The following is a 22,600-nucleotide window of genomic DNA, read 5'->3' on the forward strand; positions in this document are numbered from 1 at the left end:
TTCCCGTGGGAACACGGAAATGGGGATCGAGACCAACTTCTAAGGCTTCAAGTACGCACATCTGATCAACGTGAGTCGCATTCCTGAACTCGTGGCCACCAAAGACAAACAGACCCTAGTGACAATCAACCAGACTGTGTTCTCTGGAGCTGCAGCCCTTCGAAGGCGTGAAGCTAACACACAGGACTGGTACTACGTCCAGTTGACTGGGAACGGCGGCAGTGGCGGCTCTACCAGTGGCGATGAAGCCAAATCTGGCGAGCACGGAGCTGTTCTTGTCTTTCCAGTCACGTGGTCGGGCGAAAGACCGGCGGAACATTCTTTTTTCTACACGGGAAGTGTCCAGACCTATCGAGTTCCAATTGACCAGTCTGCTCCTCATCTTGCGCATCGAATTGTTGCTCTTGATGTCTACGCTTGGGGCGCTGGGGGAGCTGGTGCGAGGTCTTCAAACGGAGCTTCAAGCGACTTGAGTAACGGCGGAGGAGGCGCCTTTGCACGTGGAGTTTTCCGTGTCAGTGCCGGTGATGCTGTGGACATTTTAGTTGGCGGTGGAGGCCTTCAAGACGGTCGTGGTGGGTTCAACGGCGGTGGAAACGGCGGCACAGGCGATTTCCCAGGCGGCGGAGGCGGTGGCGCGTCTGAAGTGCGCGTGAATGGACGAACAGCCGTCGTAGCTGCTGGAGGTGGCGGTGCGGGCTCGACGGATTACTGTTGTGCCCATGGAGGAGGCGGCGGTGGCTTGGATGAAGCAGAGTCTGGTCTTGCACCGGATGCAACATCCGGTGCAGCGATCCCACTCGACTCACGTGTGACTGGACAAGCAGCTAGAGACGAATATCATTCCTCGAATGTACCGGGAGACACGAGAGACTTCGAGGGACTCCCAGCGAGACATGGACACCTCGACTGGGGCTTTGCTGCGAGTAGTGCAGACTACTCCGTTCTAGCAACTGGAGGCACAGGCGCCACGCCAACAACGGCAGGTGTGGCGGGGACTGCAGGTTCCTATCGCTATTCTCTTGAAGGCACGTGTCTGTTGAACCCGCAGACATCTCTGGTGGACGTCGCCGTGTCTCCGTTGACAGCATCGCATTGGCCTTCGAATGGTCGAAATGGAAGTGGCGGGAGTGGACAGAGTGGCAAACAAGCGGGTGGAGGCGGAGGTGGAGGGTTCTTCGGTGGCGGAGGAGGAGGCGCAGGTGTTGACGGAGCTGGAGGCGGTGGAGGCAGCAGCTTCGTCTCCTTTAGAGACCTGTTTAATTCGTCCAAATCTGGGATTAGTGACGCTAGTCTGCGAGCACGAGTGAGTGACGAGACCGTAGACAAGCTCCAAGTGACTCCACTGACATCCTCGAGCGTCAAAGTGAGCTGGAAAGCTCCTCGTTTTGGCTTCTCCCAGCTCGTGGAAGGATTCGTGATCGAGATGGCCAATCGCTCCGTCAATGAGGACTTTCGTCTTGTACGTTTGGTCACTCTTTACACCCCCAGTGTGGCGCTCGGTGTCGCGCCAACTGCTCGATGGACGCAACTTGCGTCTCTGACCGACAGAGAAAGCCCCAGTATCGCTGAGAGGAGAGTTCATGCAGGACGAACGACGTTGCTGACTCCGTTTGAGTTGATGGCTGTCGGGCGTGGACTCAAGTCTCCTCGACGAGCGTCTCTCGGGTCCAGGACGGCGATGGCAGCTTCTCGCTTCGAGTCGCAACTGGACGTTCGTTTGAAGCGTCTCGAAGATCTGATCGACGGATGGAGAGCTGTCGCTACTGCATCTGGAGAGGATGAGAGCGCTCTTGACGAACAGCGTCCTGTGCCTCGGTACTGGGCTGCTAGCGCCTTTGTTTCCTCACTGCCAGGCAGTAAGGTGCCGCGTGTATTCCTGTTCGGCGGCCAAGATGACACGACGCTGCTGGACGATTTTTGGAGTCTGGAACTGGCTCAGCTAGATGAGGATTTCCCTCAAGATCGTCGAAAGAGTCAACGGATCAGAGCGTGTGCGTGGAGACAAGAGAACTCGGTGTACAGGACACAGTGGACATCGTCTTGTGGGGCAAGCAATACGGCAGCTGCAGTAGATAAATGCACACTGGAGATGCTGCTGTTGTACGCATGGTGCGACGAGTATTACCAGTCGATTGGATTATAAACAACATAGAGTGTATCTATTATAATGAGAGCGGTTTTGCGTAGGAATCAAATTGCACATGGCCTTGCTTGGAAGTGATTGCTGTGTAGATGCTTGTTCAATCTTCCTTTACCATACGTTACAGCAAGTTTGATAGGGGCCAGTATTGAAAGCTTCAACTTGGAGAGGATACCCACATTTGGCGGTGAGCAAGCTGGTACCAGCGAATTGGTACACTGATGCAAAGAATTTTTGGAGATACAAACCCGGATGGGTATTTTGCATCTGGACCTAATCTGTGTATGCTGATAATTCTTATTCGCGTTCCCCTCAATATCACGATCATTCTACCCTCATAGCTCCCTGTTTACTGCAATAACGTATGAAAAAACACACCCTCATAAATATAAGGCGACGGAGTGATCCCGCCACAGTGAGTAATTTGGCAAGCACGAGCTCTCGATGGACAGTGTCGAGCGCACGAACCGCGGATGGGATGCCGGCTGACTGTTTACTTGCGCAAGTAGCTCAGCCACCAACCACTGGCTGGCCGCGTCCGCTGTTTGCTTTTCAGCTTCATTCGCGAATCTGCGTCGGAGACCACAAGCGCATCGAATTGCTGCCAGCGGGCAAGTGTTCATTGGCAGCAATTCGTCAGCGGCACCTCGGTAGTCATTCCTGTTTTTGTCCATCGGGTGAGTGAGTGCCTATTATCTACTGTAGTGCCACTCAATTTGCACACTCGCTCTTGTTTTGTACACCGTTTCTAACGTGATTGTTGTCACTTCAACAGCGGATGGGCTATCCAGTGAGTTGTTATCAATTGAGTGGCATGCATCCAGTCACTCACGTGAAGGTCGTGCGCAGCTCCAACAAGTTCAAGGCCTACAAGAAGCTCGAGCCCAGCTTGTCCCGGCGGGCATCTGGCACCGGGTCCGACTACTTGATTGCTGTCGAGACTCCAGACGATATTCATATTCATGTGTCTACACTGTCCTGAGAGACCGTCACACCGACCGTCGTTGGACATCATTGGGTTGACCAAGGCCTATCGAGGCTCGAGTCACCCACGCTGACAACTTGAAGCTGTTCAAGGTACGGCATCTGGTACCTGCAACTCGAAGCACGCCGAGCAACTGTCCTGGTAAGCTTGGTCGAGGGCGATTCATGGTCGAGCTCAAGTGTCATCAGCAACTGCGGATGAAGCGACATCAAGGTGCAAGTGAAGTTCAAGCATCGAGCACCAGCTACTGGCACACAACAAAAGTCGAGTTGCATCGTAGACACATTATAGTGGACAAGTTGCATTCCAAGGCAACTGCGTGCTGTTTAACCAAGCTCAAGCTCAGCCGTGCTCAACCACTACCGTCTTCATGTCTGGGCTGCTCTCGGGCTATGACGATGCTTGTCAGTGCACCAAATCTGCTGAGTCCAAGCCATCAATGCTGTACGTACTGCTGTGCTCAACCAGTTCTCGTACGCGGTGCTGTGTTCACTCCATGCATCTACGTCATCAACGTCAAGACTCCTGCCTACCACTAGCCAACAGCCTTGTCGCTCCGTATGTTGACTTCGCGTGTCCCCGTGCTCGACTGGAGTCTGGTTCACTATGACGTACGCTCGATCACGTTGATGCGGCCATCCCATTCGCCTCGACAGTGCTCCACAGCATCGGCGGGATCGGTGGCTTTGCTCATGTGTACGGCAGACCTGCAACCTATCGAAGCCACATGGAAGTCACCTCCATAACAAGACCAAGAGCTCTCTATCATCCCGCGCATGCAGGACCTCGACGTCGTGAACGAGTTCAATCGGGTATGGCCGTTGTCCGATCTTCGGCAAGGGTCGCGTGAAGGTGATTGGTATCGGCTCAGTTCCTCGATGCGTTGGATACGCATCTGGTTGGTGTCGGCACTGTTCGTTGATGTCCCAGCGGCCTTAGTCCAGGTGGGGTGGACCTATCGACAAGTCTACGCAGAGCTGCAGCGTGTGGCACCTGGGAATCCAGTCTCTGCCTATGCGTTAGTCTCCTGGTCAGCCTTTGACAATGCGCTCGAGGCCTCTGGCGGTACTGCTAGTGTCGAATCCTACGAAGTTCAGTACGCAGTGTCTGGGTCAGGCGTCTGGCAGTCGCTGGGGGATTCACTGACCGGATTTCGCGTCGACTTAGGTGCTCAAGCCACGGAACACGTGCCCAAGCAGCGTATTTTCACTCGTGCAGACGATGGCGAGTCCATCAACGATGGGTATTTCAGACTTGGCTTGTCGTATGAAGGCTCCAGTCCGAGTATCCTGGGCGGACGAGCTACTGCTGGTGTGGTGACGCCTCCGATCGCTTTCGACGCCAGTGCAGACGCCATGAAGACAGCGATCGAGTCTCTGGAGCAGGTCACACAGGTGCAGGTGGAGAGGAATGCGCTGGACGCTGATGGAGCGTTCGAGTGGATCATTCTCTTTGATCTCGTGGCGTACGACGGCGAAGATCCGCTGCCGTTGCTGTCGCTGTATACAGAGACAGTGTCAGCTCAGTGGACTGGAGACGGAGACCAAGTAGCTGTTCAGTATCTGCGCATGGCTCCGAGTTCTCCTGATCGACATGGACGTATTTGCTCGGATGAATGCAGCTACCAAGTCACGGGACTGCAGACTGGTCGAGCCTTCAGCTTCCGTGTTCGAGCGCAGTATTCGTACGCTATTGGCTGGAGTTCATGGAGTGCAAGTAGTGAACCACTGGAGATCCCAGCAACGCCAGTACCGCGAGCTCCTTCAACCCCCGAGCTACTAGCGGCAACGACTTCTCATGTCACGATCTCGTGGCGTATGCGTCGAGAACTCACGCAGGAAAATGGCATCTTCGCTAGGGAATTCTTCCCCGTCACCAGCTTCCAGGCTCAGCAACAATGCGACAGTGAGATCGGCTGGACTACGATCAGTGAGCGTATACCGCCGGGGTTTAGTGGCAACAGTGACACCTTTGTAACTGTTGTTGCGTCCTTGGAGCGTCCGCCAGGTTCCACCTGCGAGTTTCGAGTTGCTGCGACGAATGCCAACGGCCAAGGACCTTTCAGTTTGCCTTCAGCCAAATTCACAACGTTGCAAACAGCTCCGGGTGCTGTGGCGAACTTACGGGTAGCTCGAAACCCGCTTACTGTGGTCTGGAACACGCCTGAGGTGCTGGGCGGACATGCACTGGAAGAGCTAACCTACGATGTGGAATACCGCACAACTCTCGGCTCGACGTGGACGCGATTGCCAGCTGAGCTGGTGGACTGCAGCAGTCGACTCGCCAACATCTCAATGACGTCGCTGAAAGGATACACCACGTACGTCACGCGCGTCAGAGCGGTAGCTGAACGGCAAGCTGGTAGCTTCTCCCAGTCCGCAGAGTTCCTGACAGATTACACGGTTGAAGACGACTCGAACAGCGACAACGTCAAGGATTTAACCCTTGGAACACGCCAAGTGGTGATTGCTGCAGCTCGTCAGCAATGCGCTAACACACAGGACTGGTACTACGTCCAGTTGACTGGGAACGGCGGCAGTGGCGGCTCTACCAGTGGCGATGAAGCCAAACCTGGCGAGCACGGAGCTGTTCTTGTCTTTCCAGTCACGTGGTCGGGCGAAAGACCGGCGGAACATTCTTTTTTCTACACGGGAAGTGTCCAGACCTATCGAGTTCCAATTGACCAGTCTGCTCCTCATCTTGCGCATCGAATTGTTGCTCTTGATGTCTACGCTTGGGGCGCTGGGGGAGCTGGTGCGAGGTCTTCAAACGGAGCTTCAAGCGACTTGAGTAACGGCGGAGGAGGCGCCTTTGCACGTGGAGTTTTCCGTGTCAGTGCCGGTGATGCTGTGGACATTTTAGTTGGCGGTGGAGGCCTTCAAGACGGTCGTGGTGGGTTCAACGGCGGTGGAAACGGCGGCACAGGCGATTTCCCAGGCGGCGGAGGCGGTGGCGCGTCTGAAGTGCGCGTGAATGGACGAACAGCCGTCGTAGCTGCTGGAGGTGGCGGTGCGGGCTCGACGGATTACTGTTGTGCCCATGGAGGAGGCGGCGGTGGCTTGGATGAAGCAGAGTCTGGTCTTGCACCGGATGCAACATCCGGTGCAGCGATCCCACTCGACTCACGTGTGACTGGACAAGCAGCTAGAGACGAATATCATTCCTCGAATGTACCGGGAGACACGAGAGACTTCGAGGGACTCCCAGCGAGACATGGACACCTCGACTGGGGCTTTGCTGCGAGTAGTGCAGACTACTCCGTTCTAGCAACTGGAGGCACAGGCGCCACGCCAACAACGGCAGGTGTGGCGGGGACTGCAGGTTCCTATCGCTATTCTCTTGAAGGCACGTGTCTGTTGAACCCGCAGACATCTCTGGTGGACGTCGCCGTGTCTCCGTTGACAGCATCGCATTGGCCTTCGAATGGTCGAAATGGAAGTGGCGGGAGTGGACAGAGTGGCAAACAAGCGGGTGGAGGCGGAGGTGGAGGGTTCTTCGGTGGCGGAGGAGGAGGCGCAGGTGTTGACGGAGCTGGAGGCGGTGGAGGCAGCAGCTTCGTCTCCTTTAGAGACCTGTTTAATTCGTCCAAATCTGGGATTAGTGACGCTAGTCTGCGAGCACGAGTGAGTGACGAGACCGTAGACAAGCTCCAAGTGACTCCACTGACATCCTCGAGCGTCAAAGTGAGCTGGAAAGCTCCTCGTTTTGGCTTCTCCCAGCTCGTGGAAGGATTCGTGATCGAGATGGCCAATCGCTCCGTCAATGAGGACTTTCGTCTTGTACGTTTGGTCACTCTTCCGGCCACTGACGTCACGGAGAAGAGCGGTACTCTTACCCTCCACGGTCTTACGCCGACGGCTGCGTATCGTTTCCGAGTGAAAGCTTTGCTGCTCGATGGACGTGGCACTTTCAGTGATGTCGTTACGCTGCGTATGCCTACGAAGCCGAGGAATACGTGGAGACGTTGCGTCACTCGAACTGTAGACGAGGAGAACACGAGAGCAGGAATGCGCGTCACCAACACTCCTCCCTTGCAGCGATTTCCGTCTGCTAGACGAGGACATTCCCTCACATTGCTGGACAATTCTCTGTACCTCTTTGGAGGAATGGCGAAGAGCTACGAGTGCAGCCGAGCACACAAAGTGCCGTGTTTATTACAGCCGAGTCCACGATCAGTGTCCAACGATTTCTGGCGATATGATCTGCGCACGGAGACGTGGTGGTCTGTGCCTCCGCCAGCGTTGATACCTTCTCCAAGAGAGAAACACTCGATGGCAGTGGTGAATGACCGCTTGATTCTATTCGGAGGACGGCAGAACGACGTGTCGGACGCAAATGACGCCTCGACGTGGGGACCTCGAGCCCTGAATGATTTGTGGGAGCTGTCAGTCTCCTCCAGTACAGCGAAACAGACGTCAGTGTCGCTGGATTCTCGTCAGCCATCGGCTTTGTCTATTCCGGATGGAGGACAAGTCTTTGCGCTTGGGAGGAAGAGTGGTAGTGCTGGTGGAGAGCAACTCTGCGTTGTCAACGTGTCTGTGAGTGTGCAGATAACACACGCGTGTCCGCACACACTTGGCTTGCAGGTGTTTGGCCCCGGACCTGCAACGTTTCCAGGTCGACAGCAGAGTGCTCACTTTCCTGTTGATTCACAAGCTCGAGAGACGACGTGGAGCGATAGTCAAGGACTGAGGAGCCTACAAGGAGACAAGAGAGCGACTGGCACTGCGCCGAATGCCAGAGCGTTCCCTGTGTTGCTACGTAGTCCCGACGAAGCTGCAGATAAGAGTGAATGCGTCCCAAGAACGGAGAAACTGCAGTTCGTGTCGACGTCTAGTCTCGAAGCGCTCTCGGTCTTCCATCAGCTGCCTGTTGCCGGGAACTGGACGCTTGAGTTGACTGACACTGCAGCGGACGGCTTTGTCGGGACCCTGGACTCGTGGGACGTCACTTTCGACGTTGCTCCTTGCGTTCCTGCCTTCACGTGGACGAATCTGTCGTCCATAGCAACGGGAACGGCCCCGACCGCGCGGTTCCAGCACTCGGTTGTCGTAGTCGGGAGCAGTATGTTCATCTTCGGAGGCACAGCGGGAGGTACTGGCTCGGAGCTGAGCGACTTGTATCGACTGGATTATACCCGCAGTGTGGCGCTCGGTGTCGCGCCAACTGCTCGATGGACGCAACTTGCGTCTCTGACCGACAGAGAGAGCCCCAGTATCGCTGAGAGGAGAGTTCATGCAGGACGGGCAACGTTGCTGACTCCGTTTGAGTTGATGGCTGTCGGGCGTGGACTCAAGTCTCCTCGACGAGCGTCTCTCGGGTCCAGGACGGCGATGGCAGCTTCTCGCTTCGAGTCGCAACTGGACGTTCGTTTGAAGCGTCTCGAAGATCTGATCGACGGATGGAGAGCTGTCGCTACTGCATCTGGAGAGGATGAGAGCGCTCTTGACGAACAGCGTCCTGTGCCTCGGTACTGGGCTGCTAGCGCCTTTGTTTCCTCACTGCCAGGCAGTAAGGTGCCGCGTGTATTCCTGTTCGGCGGCCAAGATGACACGACGCTGCTGGACGATTTTTGGAGTCTGGAACTGGCTCAGCTAGATGAGGATTTCCCTCAAGATCGTCGAAAGAGTCAACGGATCAGAGCGTGTGCGTGGAGACAAGAGAACTCGGTGTACAGGACACAGTGGACATCGTCTTGTGGGGCAAGCAATACGGCAGCTGCAGTAGATAAATGCACACTGGAGATGCTGCTGTTGTACGCATGGTGCGACGAGTATTACCAGTCGATTGGATTATAAACAACATAGAGTGTATCTATTATAATGAGAGCGGTTTTGCGTAGGAATCAAATTGCACATGGCCTTGCTTGGAAGTGATTGCTGTGTAGATGCTTGTTCAATCTTCCTTTACCATACGTTACAGCAAGTTTGATAGGGGCCAGTATTGAAAGCTTCAACTTGGAGAGGATACCCACATTTGGCGGTGAGCAAGCTGGTACCAGCGAATTGGTACACTGATGCAAAGAATTTTTGGAGATACAAACCCGGATGGGTATTTTGCATCTGGACCTAATCTGTGTATGCTGATAATTCTTATTTGCGTTCCCCTCAATATCACGATCATTCTACCCTCATAGCTCCCTGTTTACTGCAATAACGTATGAAAAAACACACCCTCATAAATATAAGGCGACGGAGTGATCCCGCCACAGTGAGTAATTTGGCAAGCACGAGCTCTCGATGGACAGTGTCGAGCGCACGAACCGCGGATGGGATGCCGGCTGACTGTTTACTTGCGCAAGTAGCTCAGCCACCAACCACTGGCTGGCCGCGTCCGCTGTTTGCTTTTCAGCTTCATTCGCGAATCTGCGTCGGAGACCACAAGCGCATCGAATTGCTGCCAGCGGGCAAGTGTTCATTGGCAGCAATTCGTCAGCGACACCTCGGTAGTCATTCCTGTTTTTGTCCATCGGGTGAGTGAGTGCCTATTATCTACTGTAGTGCCACTCAATTTGCACACTCGCTCTTGTTTTGTACACCGTTTCTAACGTGATTGTTGTCACTTCAACAGCGGATGGGCTATCCAGTGAGTTGTTATCAATTGAGTGGCATGCATCCAGTCACTCACGTGAAGGTCGTGCGCAGCTCCAACAAGTTCAAGGCCTACAAGAAGCTCGAGCCCAGCTTGTCCCGGCGGGCATCTGGCACCGGGTCCGACTACTTGATTGCTGTCGAGACTCCAGACGATATTCATATTCATGTGTCTACACTGTCCTGAGAGACCGTCACACCGACCGTCGTTGGACATCATTGGGTTGACCAAGGCCTATCGAGGCTCGAGTCACCCACGCTGACAACTTGAAGCTGTTCAAGGTACGGCATCTGGTACCTGCAACTCGAAGCACGCCGAGCAACTGTCCTGGTAAGCTTGGTCGAGGGCGATTCATGGTCGAGCTCAAGTGTCATCAGCAACTGCGGATGAAGCGACATCAAGGTGCAAGTGAAGTTCAAGCATCGAGGCACCAGCTACTGGCACACAACAAAAGTCGAGTTGCATCGTAGACACATTATAGTGGACAAGTTGCATTCCAAGGCAACTGCGTGCTGTTTAACCAAGCTCAAGCTCAGCCGTGCTCAACCACTACCGTCTTCATGTCTGGGCTGCTCTCGGGCTATGACGATGCTTGTCAGTGCACCAAATCTGCTGAGTCCAAGCCATCAATGCTGTACGTACTGCTGTGCTCAACCAGTTCTCGTACGCGGTGCTGTGTTCACCATGTACATCTACGTCATCAACGTCAAGACTCCTGCCTACCACTAGCCAACAGCCTTGTCGCTCCGTATGTTGACTTCGCGTGTCCCCGTGCTCGACTGGAGTCTGGTTCACTATGACGTACGCTCGATCACGTTGATGCGGCCATCCCATTCGCCTCGACAGTGCTCCACAGCATCGGCGGGATCGGTGGCTTTGCTCATGTGTACGGCAGACCTGCAACCTATCGAAGCCACATGGAAGTCACCTCCATAACAAGACCAAGAGCTCTCTATCATCCCGCGCATGCAGGACCTCGACGTCGTGAACGAGTTCAATCGGGTATGGCCGTTGTCCGATCTTCGGCAAGGGTCGCGTGAAGGTGATTGGTATCGGCTCAGTTCCTCGATGCGTTGGATACGCATCTGGTTGGTGTCGGCACTGTTCGTTGATGTCCCAGCGGCCTTAGTCCAGGTGGATCGACAAGTCTACGCAGAGCTGCAGCGTGTGGCACCTGGGAATCCAGTCTCTGCCTATGCGTTAGTCTCCTGGTCAGCCTTTGACAATGCGCTCGAGGCCTCTGGCGGTACTGCTAGTGTCGAAGCCTACGAAGTTCAGTACGCAGTGTCTGGGTCAGGCGTCTGGCAGTCGCTGGGGGATTCACTGACCGGATTTCGCGTCGACTTGGGTGCTCAAGCCACGGAACACGTGCCCAAGCAGCGTATTTTCACTCGTGCAGACGATGGCGAGTCCATCAACGATGGGTATTTCAGACTTGGCTTGTCGTATGAAGGCTCCAGCCCGAGTATCCTGGGCGGACGAGCTACTGCTGGTGTGGTGACGCCTCCGATCGCTTTCGACGCCAGTGCAGACGCCATGAAGACAGCGATCGAGTCTCTGGAGCAGGTCACACAGGTGCAGGTGGAGAGGAATGCGCTGGACGCTGATGGAGCGTTCGAGTGGATCATCCCCTTTGATCTCGTGGCGTACGACGGCGAAGATCCGCTGCCGTTGCTGTCGCTGTATACAGAGACAGTGTCAGCTCAGTGGACTGGAGACGGAGACCAAGTAGCTGTTCAGTATCTGCGCATGGCTCCGAGTTCTCCTGGTCGACATCGACGTATTTGCTCGGATGAATGCAGCTACCAAGTCACGGGACTGCAGACTGGTCGAGCCTTCAGCTTCCGTGTTCGAGCGCAGTATTCGTACGCTATTGGCTGGAGTTCATGGAGTGCAAGTAGTGAACCACTGGAGATCCCAGCGACGCCAGTACCGCGAGCTCCTTCAACCCCCGAGCTACTAGCGGCAACGACTTCTCATGTCACGATCTCGTGGCGTATGCGTCGAGAACTCACGCAGGAAAATGGCATCTTCGCTAGGGAATTCTTCCCCGTCACCAGCTTCCAGGCTCAGCAACAATGCGACAGTGAGATCGGCTGGACTACGATCAGTGAGCGTATACCGCCGGGGTTTAGTGGCAACAGTGACACCTTTGTAACTGTTGTTGCGTCCTTGGAGCGTCCGCCAGGTTCCACCTGCGAGTTTCGAGTTGCTGCGACGAATGCCAACGGCCAAGGACCTTTCAGTTTGCCTTCAGCCAAATTCACAACGTTGCAAACAGCTCCGGGTGCTGTGGCGAACTTACGGGTAGCTCGAGACCCGCTTACTGTGGTCTGGAACACGCCTGAGGTGCTGGGCGGTCATGCACCGGAAGAGCTAACCTACGATGTGGAATACCGCACAACTCTTGGCTCGACGTGGACGCGATTGCCAGCTGAGCTGGTGGACTGCAGCAGTCGACTCGCCAACATCTCAATGACGTCGCTGAAAGGATACACCACGTACGTCACGCGCGTCAGAGCGGTAGCTGAACGGCAAGCTGGTAGCTTCTCCCAGTCCGCAGAGTTCCTGACAGATTACACGGTTGAAGACGAATCGAACAGCGACAACGTCAAGGATTTAACCCTTGGAACACGCCAAGTGGTGATTGCTGCAGCTCGTCAGCAATGCGCTAACACACAGGACTGGTACTACGTCCAGTTGACTGGGAACGGCGGCAGTGGCGGCTCTACCAGTGGCGATGAAGCCAAACCTGGCGAGCACGGAGCTGTTCTTGTCTTTCCAGTCACGTGGTCGGGCGAAAGACTGGCGGAACATTCCTTCTTCTACACGGGAAGTGTCCAGACCTATCGAGTTCCAATTGACCAGTCTGCTCCTCATCTTGCGCATCGAATTGTTGCTCTTGATGTCTACGCCTGGGGCGCTGGGGGAGCTGGTGCGAGGTCGTCAAACGGAGCTTCAAGCGACTTGAGTAACGGCGGAGGAGGCGCCTTTGCACGTGGAGTTTTCCGTGTCAGTGCCGGTGATGCTGTGGACATTTTGGTTGGCGGTGGAGGCCTTCAAGACGGTCGGGGTGGGTTCAACGGCGGTGGAAACGGCGGCACAGGCGATTTCCCAGGCGGCGGGGGCGGTGGCGCGTCTGAAGTGCGCGTGAATGGACGAACAGCCGTCGTAGCTGCTGGAGGTGGCGGTGCGGGCTCGACGGATTACTGTTGTGCCCATGGAGGAGGCGGCGGTGGCTTGGATGAAGCAGAGTCTGGTCTTGCACCGGATGCGACAACGATCCCACTCGACTCACGTGTGACTGGACAAGCAGCTAGAGACGAATATCATTCCTCGAATGTACCGGGAGACACGAGAGACTTCGAGGGACTCCCAGCGAGACATGGACACCTCGACTGGGGCTTTGCTGCGAGTAGTGCAGACTACTCCGTTCTAGCAACTGGAGGCACAGGCGCCACGCCAACAACGGCAGGTGTGGCGGGGACTGCAGGTTCCTATCGCTATTCTCTTGAAGGCACGTGTCTGTTGAACCCGCAGACATCTCTGGTGGACGTCGCCGTGTCTCCGTTGACAGCATCGCATTGGCCTTCGAATGGTCGAAATGGAAGTGGCGGGAGTGGACAGAGTGGCAAACAAGCGGGTGGAGGCGGAGGTGGAGGGTTCTTCGGTGGCGGAGGAGGAGGCGCAGGTGTTGACGGAGCTGGAGGCGGTGGAGGCAGCAGCTTCGTCTCCTTTAGAGACCTGTTTAATTCGTCCAAATCTGGGATTAGTGACGCTAGTCTGCGAGCACGAGTGAGTGACGAGACCGTAGACAAGCTCCAAGTGACTCCACTGACATCCTCGAGCGTCAAAGTGAGCTGGAAAGCTCCTCGTTTTGGCTTCTCCCAGCTCGTGGAAGGATTCGTGATCGAGATGGCCAATCGCTCCGTCAATGAGGACTTTCGTCTTGTACGTTTGGTCACTCTTTACACCCCCAGTGTGGCGCTCGGTGTCGCGCCAACTGCTCGATGGACGCAACTTGCGTCTCTGGCCGACAGAGAGAGCCCCAGTATCGCTGAGAGGAGAGTTCATGCAGGACGAACGACGTTGCTGACTCCGTTTGAGTTGATGGCTGTCGGGCGTGGACTCAAGTCTCCTCGACGAGCGTCTCTCGGGTCCAGGACGGCGATGGCAGCTTCTCGCTTCGAGTCGCAACTGGACGTTCGTTTGAAGCGTCTCGAAGATCTGATCGACGGATGGAGAGCTGTCGCTACTGCATCTGGAGAGGATGAGAGCGCTCTTGACGAACAGCGTCCTGTGCCTCGGTACTGGGCTGCTAGCGCCTTTGTTTCCTCACTGCCAGGCAGTAAGGTGCCGCGTGTATTCCTGTTCGGCGGCCAAGATGACACGACGCTGCTGGACGATTTTTGGAGTCTGGAACTGGCTCAGCTAGATGAGGATTTCCCTCAAGATCGTCGAAAGAGTCAACGGATCAGAGCGTGTGCGTGGAGACAAGAGAACTCGGTGTACAGGACACAGTGGACATCGTCTTGTGGGGCAAGCAATACGGCAGCTGCAGTAGATAAATGCACACTGGAGATGCTGCTGTTGTACGCATGGTGCGACGAGTATTACCAGTCGATTGGATTATAAACAACATAGAGTGTATCTATTATAATGAGAGCGGTTTTGCGTAGGAATCAAATTGCACATGGCCTTGCTTGGAAGTGATTGCTGTGTAGATGCTTGTTCAATCTTCCTTTACCATACGTTACAGCAAGTTTGATAGGGGCCAGTATTGAAAGCTTCAACTTGGAGAGGATACCCACATTTGGCGGTGAGCAAGCTGGTACCAGCGAATTGGTACACTGATGCAAAGAATTTTTGGAGATACAAACCCGGATGGGTATTTTGCATCTGGACCTAATCTGTGTATGCTGATAATTCTTATTCGCGTTCCCCTCAATATCACGATCATTCTACCCTCATAGCTCCCTGTTTACTGCAATAACGTATGAAAAAACACACCCTCATAAATATAAGGCGACGGAGTGATCCCGCCACAGTGAGTAATTTGGCAAGCACGAGCTCTCGATGGACAGTGTCGAGCGCACGAACCGCGGATGGGATGCCGGCTGACTGTTTACTTGCGCAAGTAGCTCAGCCACCAACCACTGGCTGGCCGCGTCCGCTGTTTGCTTTTCAGCTTCATTCGCGAATCTGCGTCGGAGACCACAAGCGCATCGAATTGCTGCCAGCGGGCAAGTGTTCATTGGCAGCAATTCGTCAGCGGCACCTCGGTAGTCATTCCTGTTTTTGTCCATCGGGTGAGTGAGTGCCTATTATCTACTGTAGTGCCACTCAATTTGCACACTCGCTCTTGTTTTGTACACCGTTTCTAACGTGATTGTTGTCACTTCAACAGCGGATGGGCTATCCAGTGAGTTGTTATCAATTGAGTGGCATGCATCCAGTCACTCACGTGAAGGTCGTGCGCAGCTCCAACAAGTTCAAGGCCTACAAGAAGCTCGAGCCCAGCTTGTCCCGGCGGGCATCTGGCACCGGGTCCGACTACTTGATTGCTGTCGAGACTCCAGACGATATTCATATTCATGTGTCTACACTGTCCTGAGAGACCGTCACACCGACCGTCGTTGGACATCATTGGGTTGACCAAGGCCTATCGAGGCTCGAGTCACCCACGCTGACAACTTGAAGCTGTTCAAGGTACGGCATCTGGTACCTGCAACTCGAAGCACGCCGAGCAACTGTCCTGGTAAGCTTGGTCGAGGGCGATTCATGGTCGAGCTCAAGTGTCATCAGCAACTGCGGATGAAGCGACATCAAGGTGCAAGTGAAGTTCAAGCATCGAGGCACCAGCTACTGGCACACAACAAAAGTCGAGTTGCATCGTAGACACATTATAGTGGACAAGTTGCATTCCAAGGCAACTGCGTGCTGTTTAACCAAGCTCAAGCTCAGCCGTGCTCAACCACTACCGTCTTCATGTCTGGGCTGCTCTCGGGCTATGACGATGCTTGTCAGTGCACCAAATCTGCTGAGTCCAAGCCATCAATGCTGTACGTACTGCTGTGCTCAACCAGTTCTCGTACGCGGTGCTGTGTTCACTCCATGCATCTACGTCATCAACGTCAAGAGTCCTGCCTACCACTAGCCAACAGCCTTGTCGCTCCGTATGTTGACTTCGCGTGTCCCCGTGCTCGACTGGAGTCTGGTTCACTATGACGTACGCTCGATCACGTTGATGCGGCCATCCCATTCGCCTCGACAGTGCTCCACAGCATCGGCGGGATCGGTGGCTTTGCTCATGTGTACGGCAGACCTGCAACCTATCGAAGCCACATGGAAGTCACCTCCATAACAAGACCAAGAGCTCTCTATCATCCCGCGCATGCAGGACCTCGACGTCGTGAACGAGTTCAATCGGGTATGGCCGTTGTCCGATCTTCGGCAAGGGTCGCGTGAAGGTGATTGGTATCGGCTCAGTTCCTCGATGCGTTGGATACGCATCTGGTTGGTGTCGGCACTGTTCGTTGATGTCCCAGCGGCCTTAGTCCAGGTGGATCGACAAGTCTACGCAGAGCTGCAGCGTGTGGCACCTGGGAATCCAGTCTCTGCCTATGCGTTAGTCTCCTGGTCAGCCTTTGACAATGCGCTCGAGGCCTCTGGCGGTACTGCTAGTGTCGAAGCCTACGAAGTTCAGTACGCAGTGTCTGGGTCAGGCGTCTGGCAGTCGCTGGGGGATTCACTGACCGGATTTCGCGTCGACTTAGGTGCTCAAGCCACGGAACACGTGCCCAAGCAGCGTATTTTCACTCGTGCAGACGATGGCGAGTCCATCAACGATGGGTATTTCAGACTTGGCTTGTCGTATGAAGGCTCCAGTCCGAGTATCCTGGGCGGACGAGCTACTGCTGGTGTGGTGACGCCTCCGATCGCTTTCGACGCCAGTGCAGACGCCATGAAGACAGCGATCGAGTCTCTGGAGCAGGTCACACAGGTGCAGGTGGAGAGGAATGCGCTGGACGCTGATGGAGCGTTCGAGTGGATCATTCTCTTTGATCTCGTGGCGTACGACGGCGAAGATCCGCTGCCGTTGCTGTCGCTGTATACAGAGACAGTGTCAGCTCAGTGGACTGGAGACGGAGACCAAGTAGCTGTTCAGTATCTGCGCATGGCTCCGAGTTCTCCTGGTCGACATGGACGTATTTGCTCGGATGAATGCAGCTACCAAGTCACGGGACTGCAGACTGGTCGAGCCTTCAGCTTCCGTGTTCGAGCGCAGTATTCGTACGCTATTGGCTGGAGTTCATGGAGTGCAAGTAGTGAACCACTGGAGATCCCAGCGACGCCAGTACCGCGAGCTCCTTCAACCCCCGAGCTACTAGCGGCAACGACTTCTCATGTCACGATCTCGTGGCGTATGCGTCGAGAACTCACGCAGGAAAATGGCATCTTCGCTAGGGAATTCTTCCCCGTCACCAGCTTCCAGGCTCAGCAACAATGCGACAGTGAGATCGGCTGGACTACGATCAGTGAGCGTATACCGCCGGGGTTTAGTGGCAACAGTGACACCTTTGTAACTGTTGTTGCGTCCTTGGATCGTCCGCCAGGTTCCACCTGCGAGTTTCGAGTTGCTGCGACGAATGCCAACGGCCAAGGACCTTTCAGTTTGCCTTCAGCCAAATTCACAACGTTGCAAACAGCTCCGGGTGCTGTGGCGAACTTACGGGTAGCTCGAGACCCGCTTACTGTGGTCTGGAACACACCTGAGGTGCTGGGCGGTCATGCACCGGAAGAGCTAACCTACGATGTGGAATACCGCACAACTCTTGGCTCGACGTGGACGCGATTGCCAGCTGAGCTGGTGGACTGCAGCAGTCGACTCGCCAACATCTCAATGACGTCGCTGAAAGGATACACCACGTACGTCACGCGCGTCAGAGCGGTAGCTGAACGGCAAGCTGGTAGCTTCTCCCAGTCCACAGAGTTCCTGACAGATTACACGGTTGAAGACGAATCGAACAGCGACAACGTCAAGGATTTAACCCTTGGAACACGCCAAGTGGTGATTGCTGCAGCTCGTCAGCAATGCGCTAACACACAGGACTGGTACTACGTCCAGTTGACTGGGAACGGCGGCAGTGGCGGCTCTACCAGTGGCGATGAAGCCAAACCTGGCGAGCACGGAGCTGTTCTTGTCTTTCCAGTCACGTGGTCGGGCGAAAGACTGGCGGAACATTCCTTCTTCTACACGGGAAGTGTCCAGACCTATCGAGTTCCAATTGACCAGTCTGCTCCTCATCTTGCGCATCGAATTGTTGCTCTTGATGTCTACGCCTGGGGCGCTGGGGGAGCTGGTGCGAGGTCGTCAAACGGAGCTTCAAGCGACTTGAGTAACGGCGGAGGAGGCGCCTTTGCACGTGGAGTTTTCCGTGTCAGTGCCGGTGATGCTGTGGACATTTTGGTTGGCGGTGGAGGCCTTCAAGACGGTCGGGGTGGGTTCAACGGCGGTGGAAACGGCGGCACAGGCGATTTCCCAGGCGGCGGGGGCGGTGGCGCGTCTGAAGTGCGCGTGAATGGACGAACAGCCGTCGTAGCTGCTGGAGGTGGCGGTGCGGGCTCGACGGATTACTGTTGTGCCCATGGAGGAGGCGGCGGTGGCTTGGATGAAGCAGAGTCTGGTCTTGCACCGGATGCGACAACGATCCCACTCGACTCACGTGTGACTGGACAAGCAGCTAGAGACGAATATCATTCCTCGAATGTACCGGGAGACACGAGAGACTTCGAGGGACTCTCAGCGAGACATGGACACCTCGACTGGGGCTTTGCTGCGAGTAGTGCAGACTACTCCGTTCTAGCAACTGGAGGCACAGGCGCCACGCCAACAACGGCAGGTGTGGCGGGGGCTGCAGGTTCCTATCGCTATTCTCTTGAAGGCACGTGTCTGTTGAACCCGCAGACATCTCTGGTGGACGTCGCCGTGTCTCCGTTGACAGCATCGCATTGGCCTTCGAATGGTCGAAATGGAAGTGGCGGGAGTGGACAGAGTGGCAAACAAGCGGGTGGAGGCGGAGGTGGAGGGTTTTTCGGTGGCGGAGGAGGAGGCGCAGGTGTTGACGGAGCTGGAGGCGGTGGAGGCAGCAGCTTCGTCTCCTTTAGAGACCTGTTTAATTCGTTCAAATCTGGGATTAGTGACGCTAGTCTGCGAGCACGAGTGAGTGACGAGACCGTAGACAAGCTCCGAGTGACTCCACTGACATCCTCGAGCGTCAAAGTGAGCTGGAAAGCTCCTCGTTTTGGCTTCTCCCAGCTCGTGGAAGGATTCGTGATCGAGATGGCCAATCGCTCCGTCAATGAGGACTTTCGTCTTGTACGTTTGGTCACTCTTCCGGCCACTGATGTCACGGAGAAGAGCGGTACTCTTACCCTCCACGGTCTCACGCCGACGGCTGCGTACCGTTTCCGAGTGAAAGCTTTGCTGCTCGATGGACGTGGCACTTTCAGTGATGTCGTTACGCTGCGTATGCCTACGAAGCCGAGGAATACGTGGAGACGTTGCGTCACTCGAACTGTAGACGAGGAGAACACGAGAGCAGGAATGCGCGTCACCAACACTCCTCCCTTGCAGCGATTTCCGTCTGCTAGACGAGGACATTCCCTCACATTGCTGGACAATTCTCTGTACCTCTTTGGAGGAATGGCGAAGAGCTACGAGTGCAGCCGAGCACACAAAGTGCCGTGTTTATTACAGCCGAGTCCACGATCAGTGTCCAACGATTTCTGGCGATATGATCTGCGCACGGAGACGTGGTGGTCTGTGCCTCCGCCAGCGTTGATACCTTCTCCAAGAGAGAAACACTCGATGGCAGTGGTGAATGACCGCTTGATTCTGTTCGGAGGACGGCAGAACGACGTGTCGGACGCAAATGACGCCTCGACGTGGGGACCTCGAGCCCTGAATGATTTGTGGGAGCTGTCGGTCTCCTCCAGTACAGCGAAACAGACGTCAGTGTCGCTGGATTCTCGTCAGCCATCGGCTTTGTCTATTCCGGATGGAGGACAAGTCTTTGCGCTTGGGAGGAAGAGTGGTAGTGCTGGTGGAGAGCAACTCTGCGTTGTCAACGTGTCTGTGAGTGTGCAGATAACACACGCGTGTCCGCACACACTTGGCTTGCAGGTGTTTGGCCCCGGACCTGCAACGTTTCCAGGTCGACAGCAGAGTGCTCACTTTCCTGTTGATTCACAAGCTCGAGAGACGACGTGGAGCGATAGTCAAGGACTGAGGAGCCTACAAGGAGACAAGAGAGCGACTGGCACTGCGCCGAATGCCAGAGCGTTCCCTGTGTTGCTACGTAGTCCCGACGAAGCTGCAGATAAGAGTGAATGCGCCCCAGGAACGGAGAAACTGCAGTTCGTGTCGACGTCTAGTCTCGAAGCGCTCTCGGTCTTCCATCAGCTGCCTGTTGCCGGGAACTGGACGCTTGAGTTGACTGACACTGCAGCGGACGGCTTTGTCGGGACCCTGGACTCGTGGGACGTCACTTTCGACGTTGCGCCTTGCGTTCCTGCCTTCACGTGGACGAATCTGTCGTCCATAGCAACGGGAACGGCCCCGACCGCGCGGTTCCAGCACTCGGTTGTCGTAGTCGGGAGCAGTATGTTCATCTTCGGAGGCACAGCGGGAGGTACTGGCTCGGAACTGAGCGACTTGTATCGACTGGATTATACCCCCAGTGTGGCGCTCGGTGTCGCGCCAACTGCTCGATGGACGCAACTTGCGTCTCTGACCGACAGAGAGAGCCCCAGTATCGCTGAGAGGAGAGTTCATGCAGGACGGGCAACGTTGCTGACTCCGTTTGAGTTGATGGCTGTCGGGCGTGGACTCAAGTCTCCTCGACGAGCGTCTCTCGGGTCCAGGACGGCGATGGCAGCTTCTCGCTTCGAGTCGCGACTGGACGTTCGTTTGAAGCGTCTCGAAGATCTGATCGACGGATGGAGAACTGTCGCTACTGCATCTGGAGAGGATGAGAGCGCTCTTGACGAACAGCGTCCTGTGCCTCGGTACTGGGCTGCTAGCGCCTTTGTTTCCTCACTGCCAGGTAGTAAGGTGCCGCGTGTATTCCTGTTCGGCGGCCAAGATGACACGACGCTGCTGGACGATTTTTGGAGTCTGGAACTGGCTCAGCTAGATGAGGATTTCCCTCAAGATCGTCGAAAGAGTCAACGGATCAGAGCGTGTGCGTGGAGACAAGAGAACTCGGTGTACAGGACACAGTGGACATCGTCTTGTGGGGCAAGCAATACGGCAGCTGCAGTAGATAAATGCACACTGGAGATGCTGCTGTTGTACGCATGGTGCGACGAGTATTACCAGTCGATTGGATTATAAACAACATAGAGTGTATCTATTATAATGAGAGCGGTTTTGCGTAGGAATCAAATTGCACATGGCCTTGCTTGGAAGTGATTGCTGTGTAGATGCTTGTTCAATCTTCCTTTACCATAACGTTACAGCAAGTTTGATAGGGGCCAGTATTGAAAGCTTGAACTTGGAGAGGATACCCACATTTGGCGGTGAGCAAGCTGGTACCAGCGAATTGGTACACTGATGCAAAGAATTTTTGGAGATACAAACCCGGATGGGTATTTTGCCTCTGGACCTAATCTGTGTATGCTGATAATTCTTATTTGCGTTCCCCTCAATATCACGATCATTCTACCTCATAGCTCCCTGTTTACTGCAATAACGTATGAAAAAACACACCCTCATAAATAGAAGGCGACGGAGTGATCCCGCCACAGTGAGTAATTTGGCAAGCACGAGCTCTCGATGGACAGTGTCGAGCGCACGAACCGCGGATGGGATGCCGGCTGACTGTTTACTTGCGCAAGTAGCTCAGCCACCAACCACTGGCTGGCCGCGTCCGCTGTTTGCTTTTCAGCTTCATTCGCGAATCTGCGTCGGAGACCACAAGCGCATCGAATTGCTGCCAGCGGGCAAGTGTTCATTGGCAGCAATTCGTCAGCGGCACCTCGGTAGTCATTCCTGTTTTTGTCCATCGGGTGAGTGAGTGCCTATTATCTACTGTAGTGCCACTCAATTTGCACACTTTGTACACCGTTTCTAACGTGATTGTTGTCACTTCAACAGCGGATGGGCTATCCAGTGAGTTGTTATCAATTGAGTGGCATGCATCCAGTCACTCACGTGAAGGTCGTGCGCAGCTCCAACAAGTTCAAGGCCTACAAGAAGCTCGAGCCCAGCTTTTTCCGGCGGGCATCTGGCACCGGGTCCGACTACTTGATTGCTGTCGAGACTCCAGACGATATTCATATTCATGTGTCTACACTGTCCTGTCAGACCGTCACACCGACCGTCGTTGGACATCATTGGGTTGACCAAGGCCTATCGAGGCTCGAGTCACCCACGCTGACAACTTGAAGCTGTTCAAGGTACGGCATCTGGTACCTGCAACTCGAAGCACGCCGAGCAACTGTCCTGGTAAGCTTGGTCGAGGGCGATTCATGGTCGAGCTCAAGTGTCATCAGCAACTGCGGATGAAGCGACATCAAGGTGCAAGTGAAGTTCAAGCATCGAGGCACCAGCTACTGGCACACAACAAAAGTCGAGTTGCATCGTAGACACATTATAGTGGACAAGTTGCATTCCAAGGCAACTGCGTGCTGTTTAACCAAGCTCAAGCTCAGCCGTGCTCAACCACTACCGTCTTCATGTCTGGGCTGCTCTCGGGCTATGACGATGCTTGTCAGTGCACCAAATCTGCTGAGTCCAAGCCATCAATGCTGTACGTACTGCTGTGCTCAACCAGTTCTCGTACGCGGTGCTGTGTTCACTCCATGCATCTACGTCA

At 55.0% G+C, this 22,600-nt stretch overlaps 4 protein-coding genes across 4 annotated transcripts in view; all 4 read left to right on the forward strand.

The window, feature by feature from the left end:
- PITG_08163 (uncharacterized protein) overlaps positions 1-3,125 on the forward strand; it is a gene marked incomplete at both ends in the record, with an annotated part of 4,425 nt that extends 1,300 nt beyond the window's left edge. The window contains 3 exons of the mRNA XM_002904279.1: positions 105-1,994; positions 2,283-2,356; positions 2,919-3,125. Coding sequence (XP_002904325.1) covers positions 105-1,994; positions 2,283-2,356; positions 2,919-3,125 — 2,171 coding nt within the window. The remainder of the gene's footprint in view (positions 1-104; positions 1,995-2,282; positions 2,357-2,918) is intronic.
- Positions 3,126-4,295: 1,170 nt separating this feature from the next.
- Positions 4,296-8,926, forward strand: PITG_08164 (fibronectin type III domain-containing protein; the record flags this gene model as incomplete). The annotated part of the gene is made up of 1 exon (XM_002904280.1): positions 4,296-8,926. One exon carries the CDS (start codon positions 4,484-4,486, stop codon positions 8,924-8,926), a length of 4,443 nt encoding a protein of 1,480 aa, XP_002904326.1.
- Positions 8,927-10,469: 1,543 nt separating this feature from the next.
- On the forward strand, positions 10,470-15,333 carry PITG_08165 (uncharacterized protein; the record flags this gene model as incomplete). Its single annotated transcript, XM_002904281.1, has 5 exons — positions 10,470-10,605; positions 10,849-12,220; positions 12,323-14,202; positions 14,491-14,564; positions 15,127-15,333. The coding sequence occupies 5 exons, from the start codon at positions 10,470-10,472 to the stop codon at positions 15,331-15,333; spliced, it is 3,669 nt and encodes a 1,222-aa protein (XP_002904327.1).
- Positions 15,334-16,372: 1,039 nt separating this feature from the next.
- PITG_08166 (fibronectin type III domain-containing protein) lies at positions 16,373-22,170 on the forward strand (the record flags this gene model as incomplete). Its single annotated transcript, XM_002904282.1, has 5 exons — positions 16,373-16,424; positions 16,496-19,857; positions 19,906-20,965; positions 21,255-21,328; positions 21,880-22,170. 5 exons carry the CDS (start codon positions 16,373-16,375, stop codon positions 22,168-22,170), a joined length of 4,839 nt encoding a protein of 1,612 aa, XP_002904328.1.
- Positions 22,171-22,600: the final 430 nt, after the last annotated feature.

This window comes from Phytophthora infestans, genomic scaffold (assembly GCF_000142945.1).
Source record: "Phytophthora infestans T30-4 supercont1.12 genomic scaffold, whole genome shotgun sequence".
Lineage (NCBI taxonomy): Eukaryota > Oomycota > Peronosporomycetes > Peronosporales > Peronosporaceae > Phytophthora > Phytophthora infestans.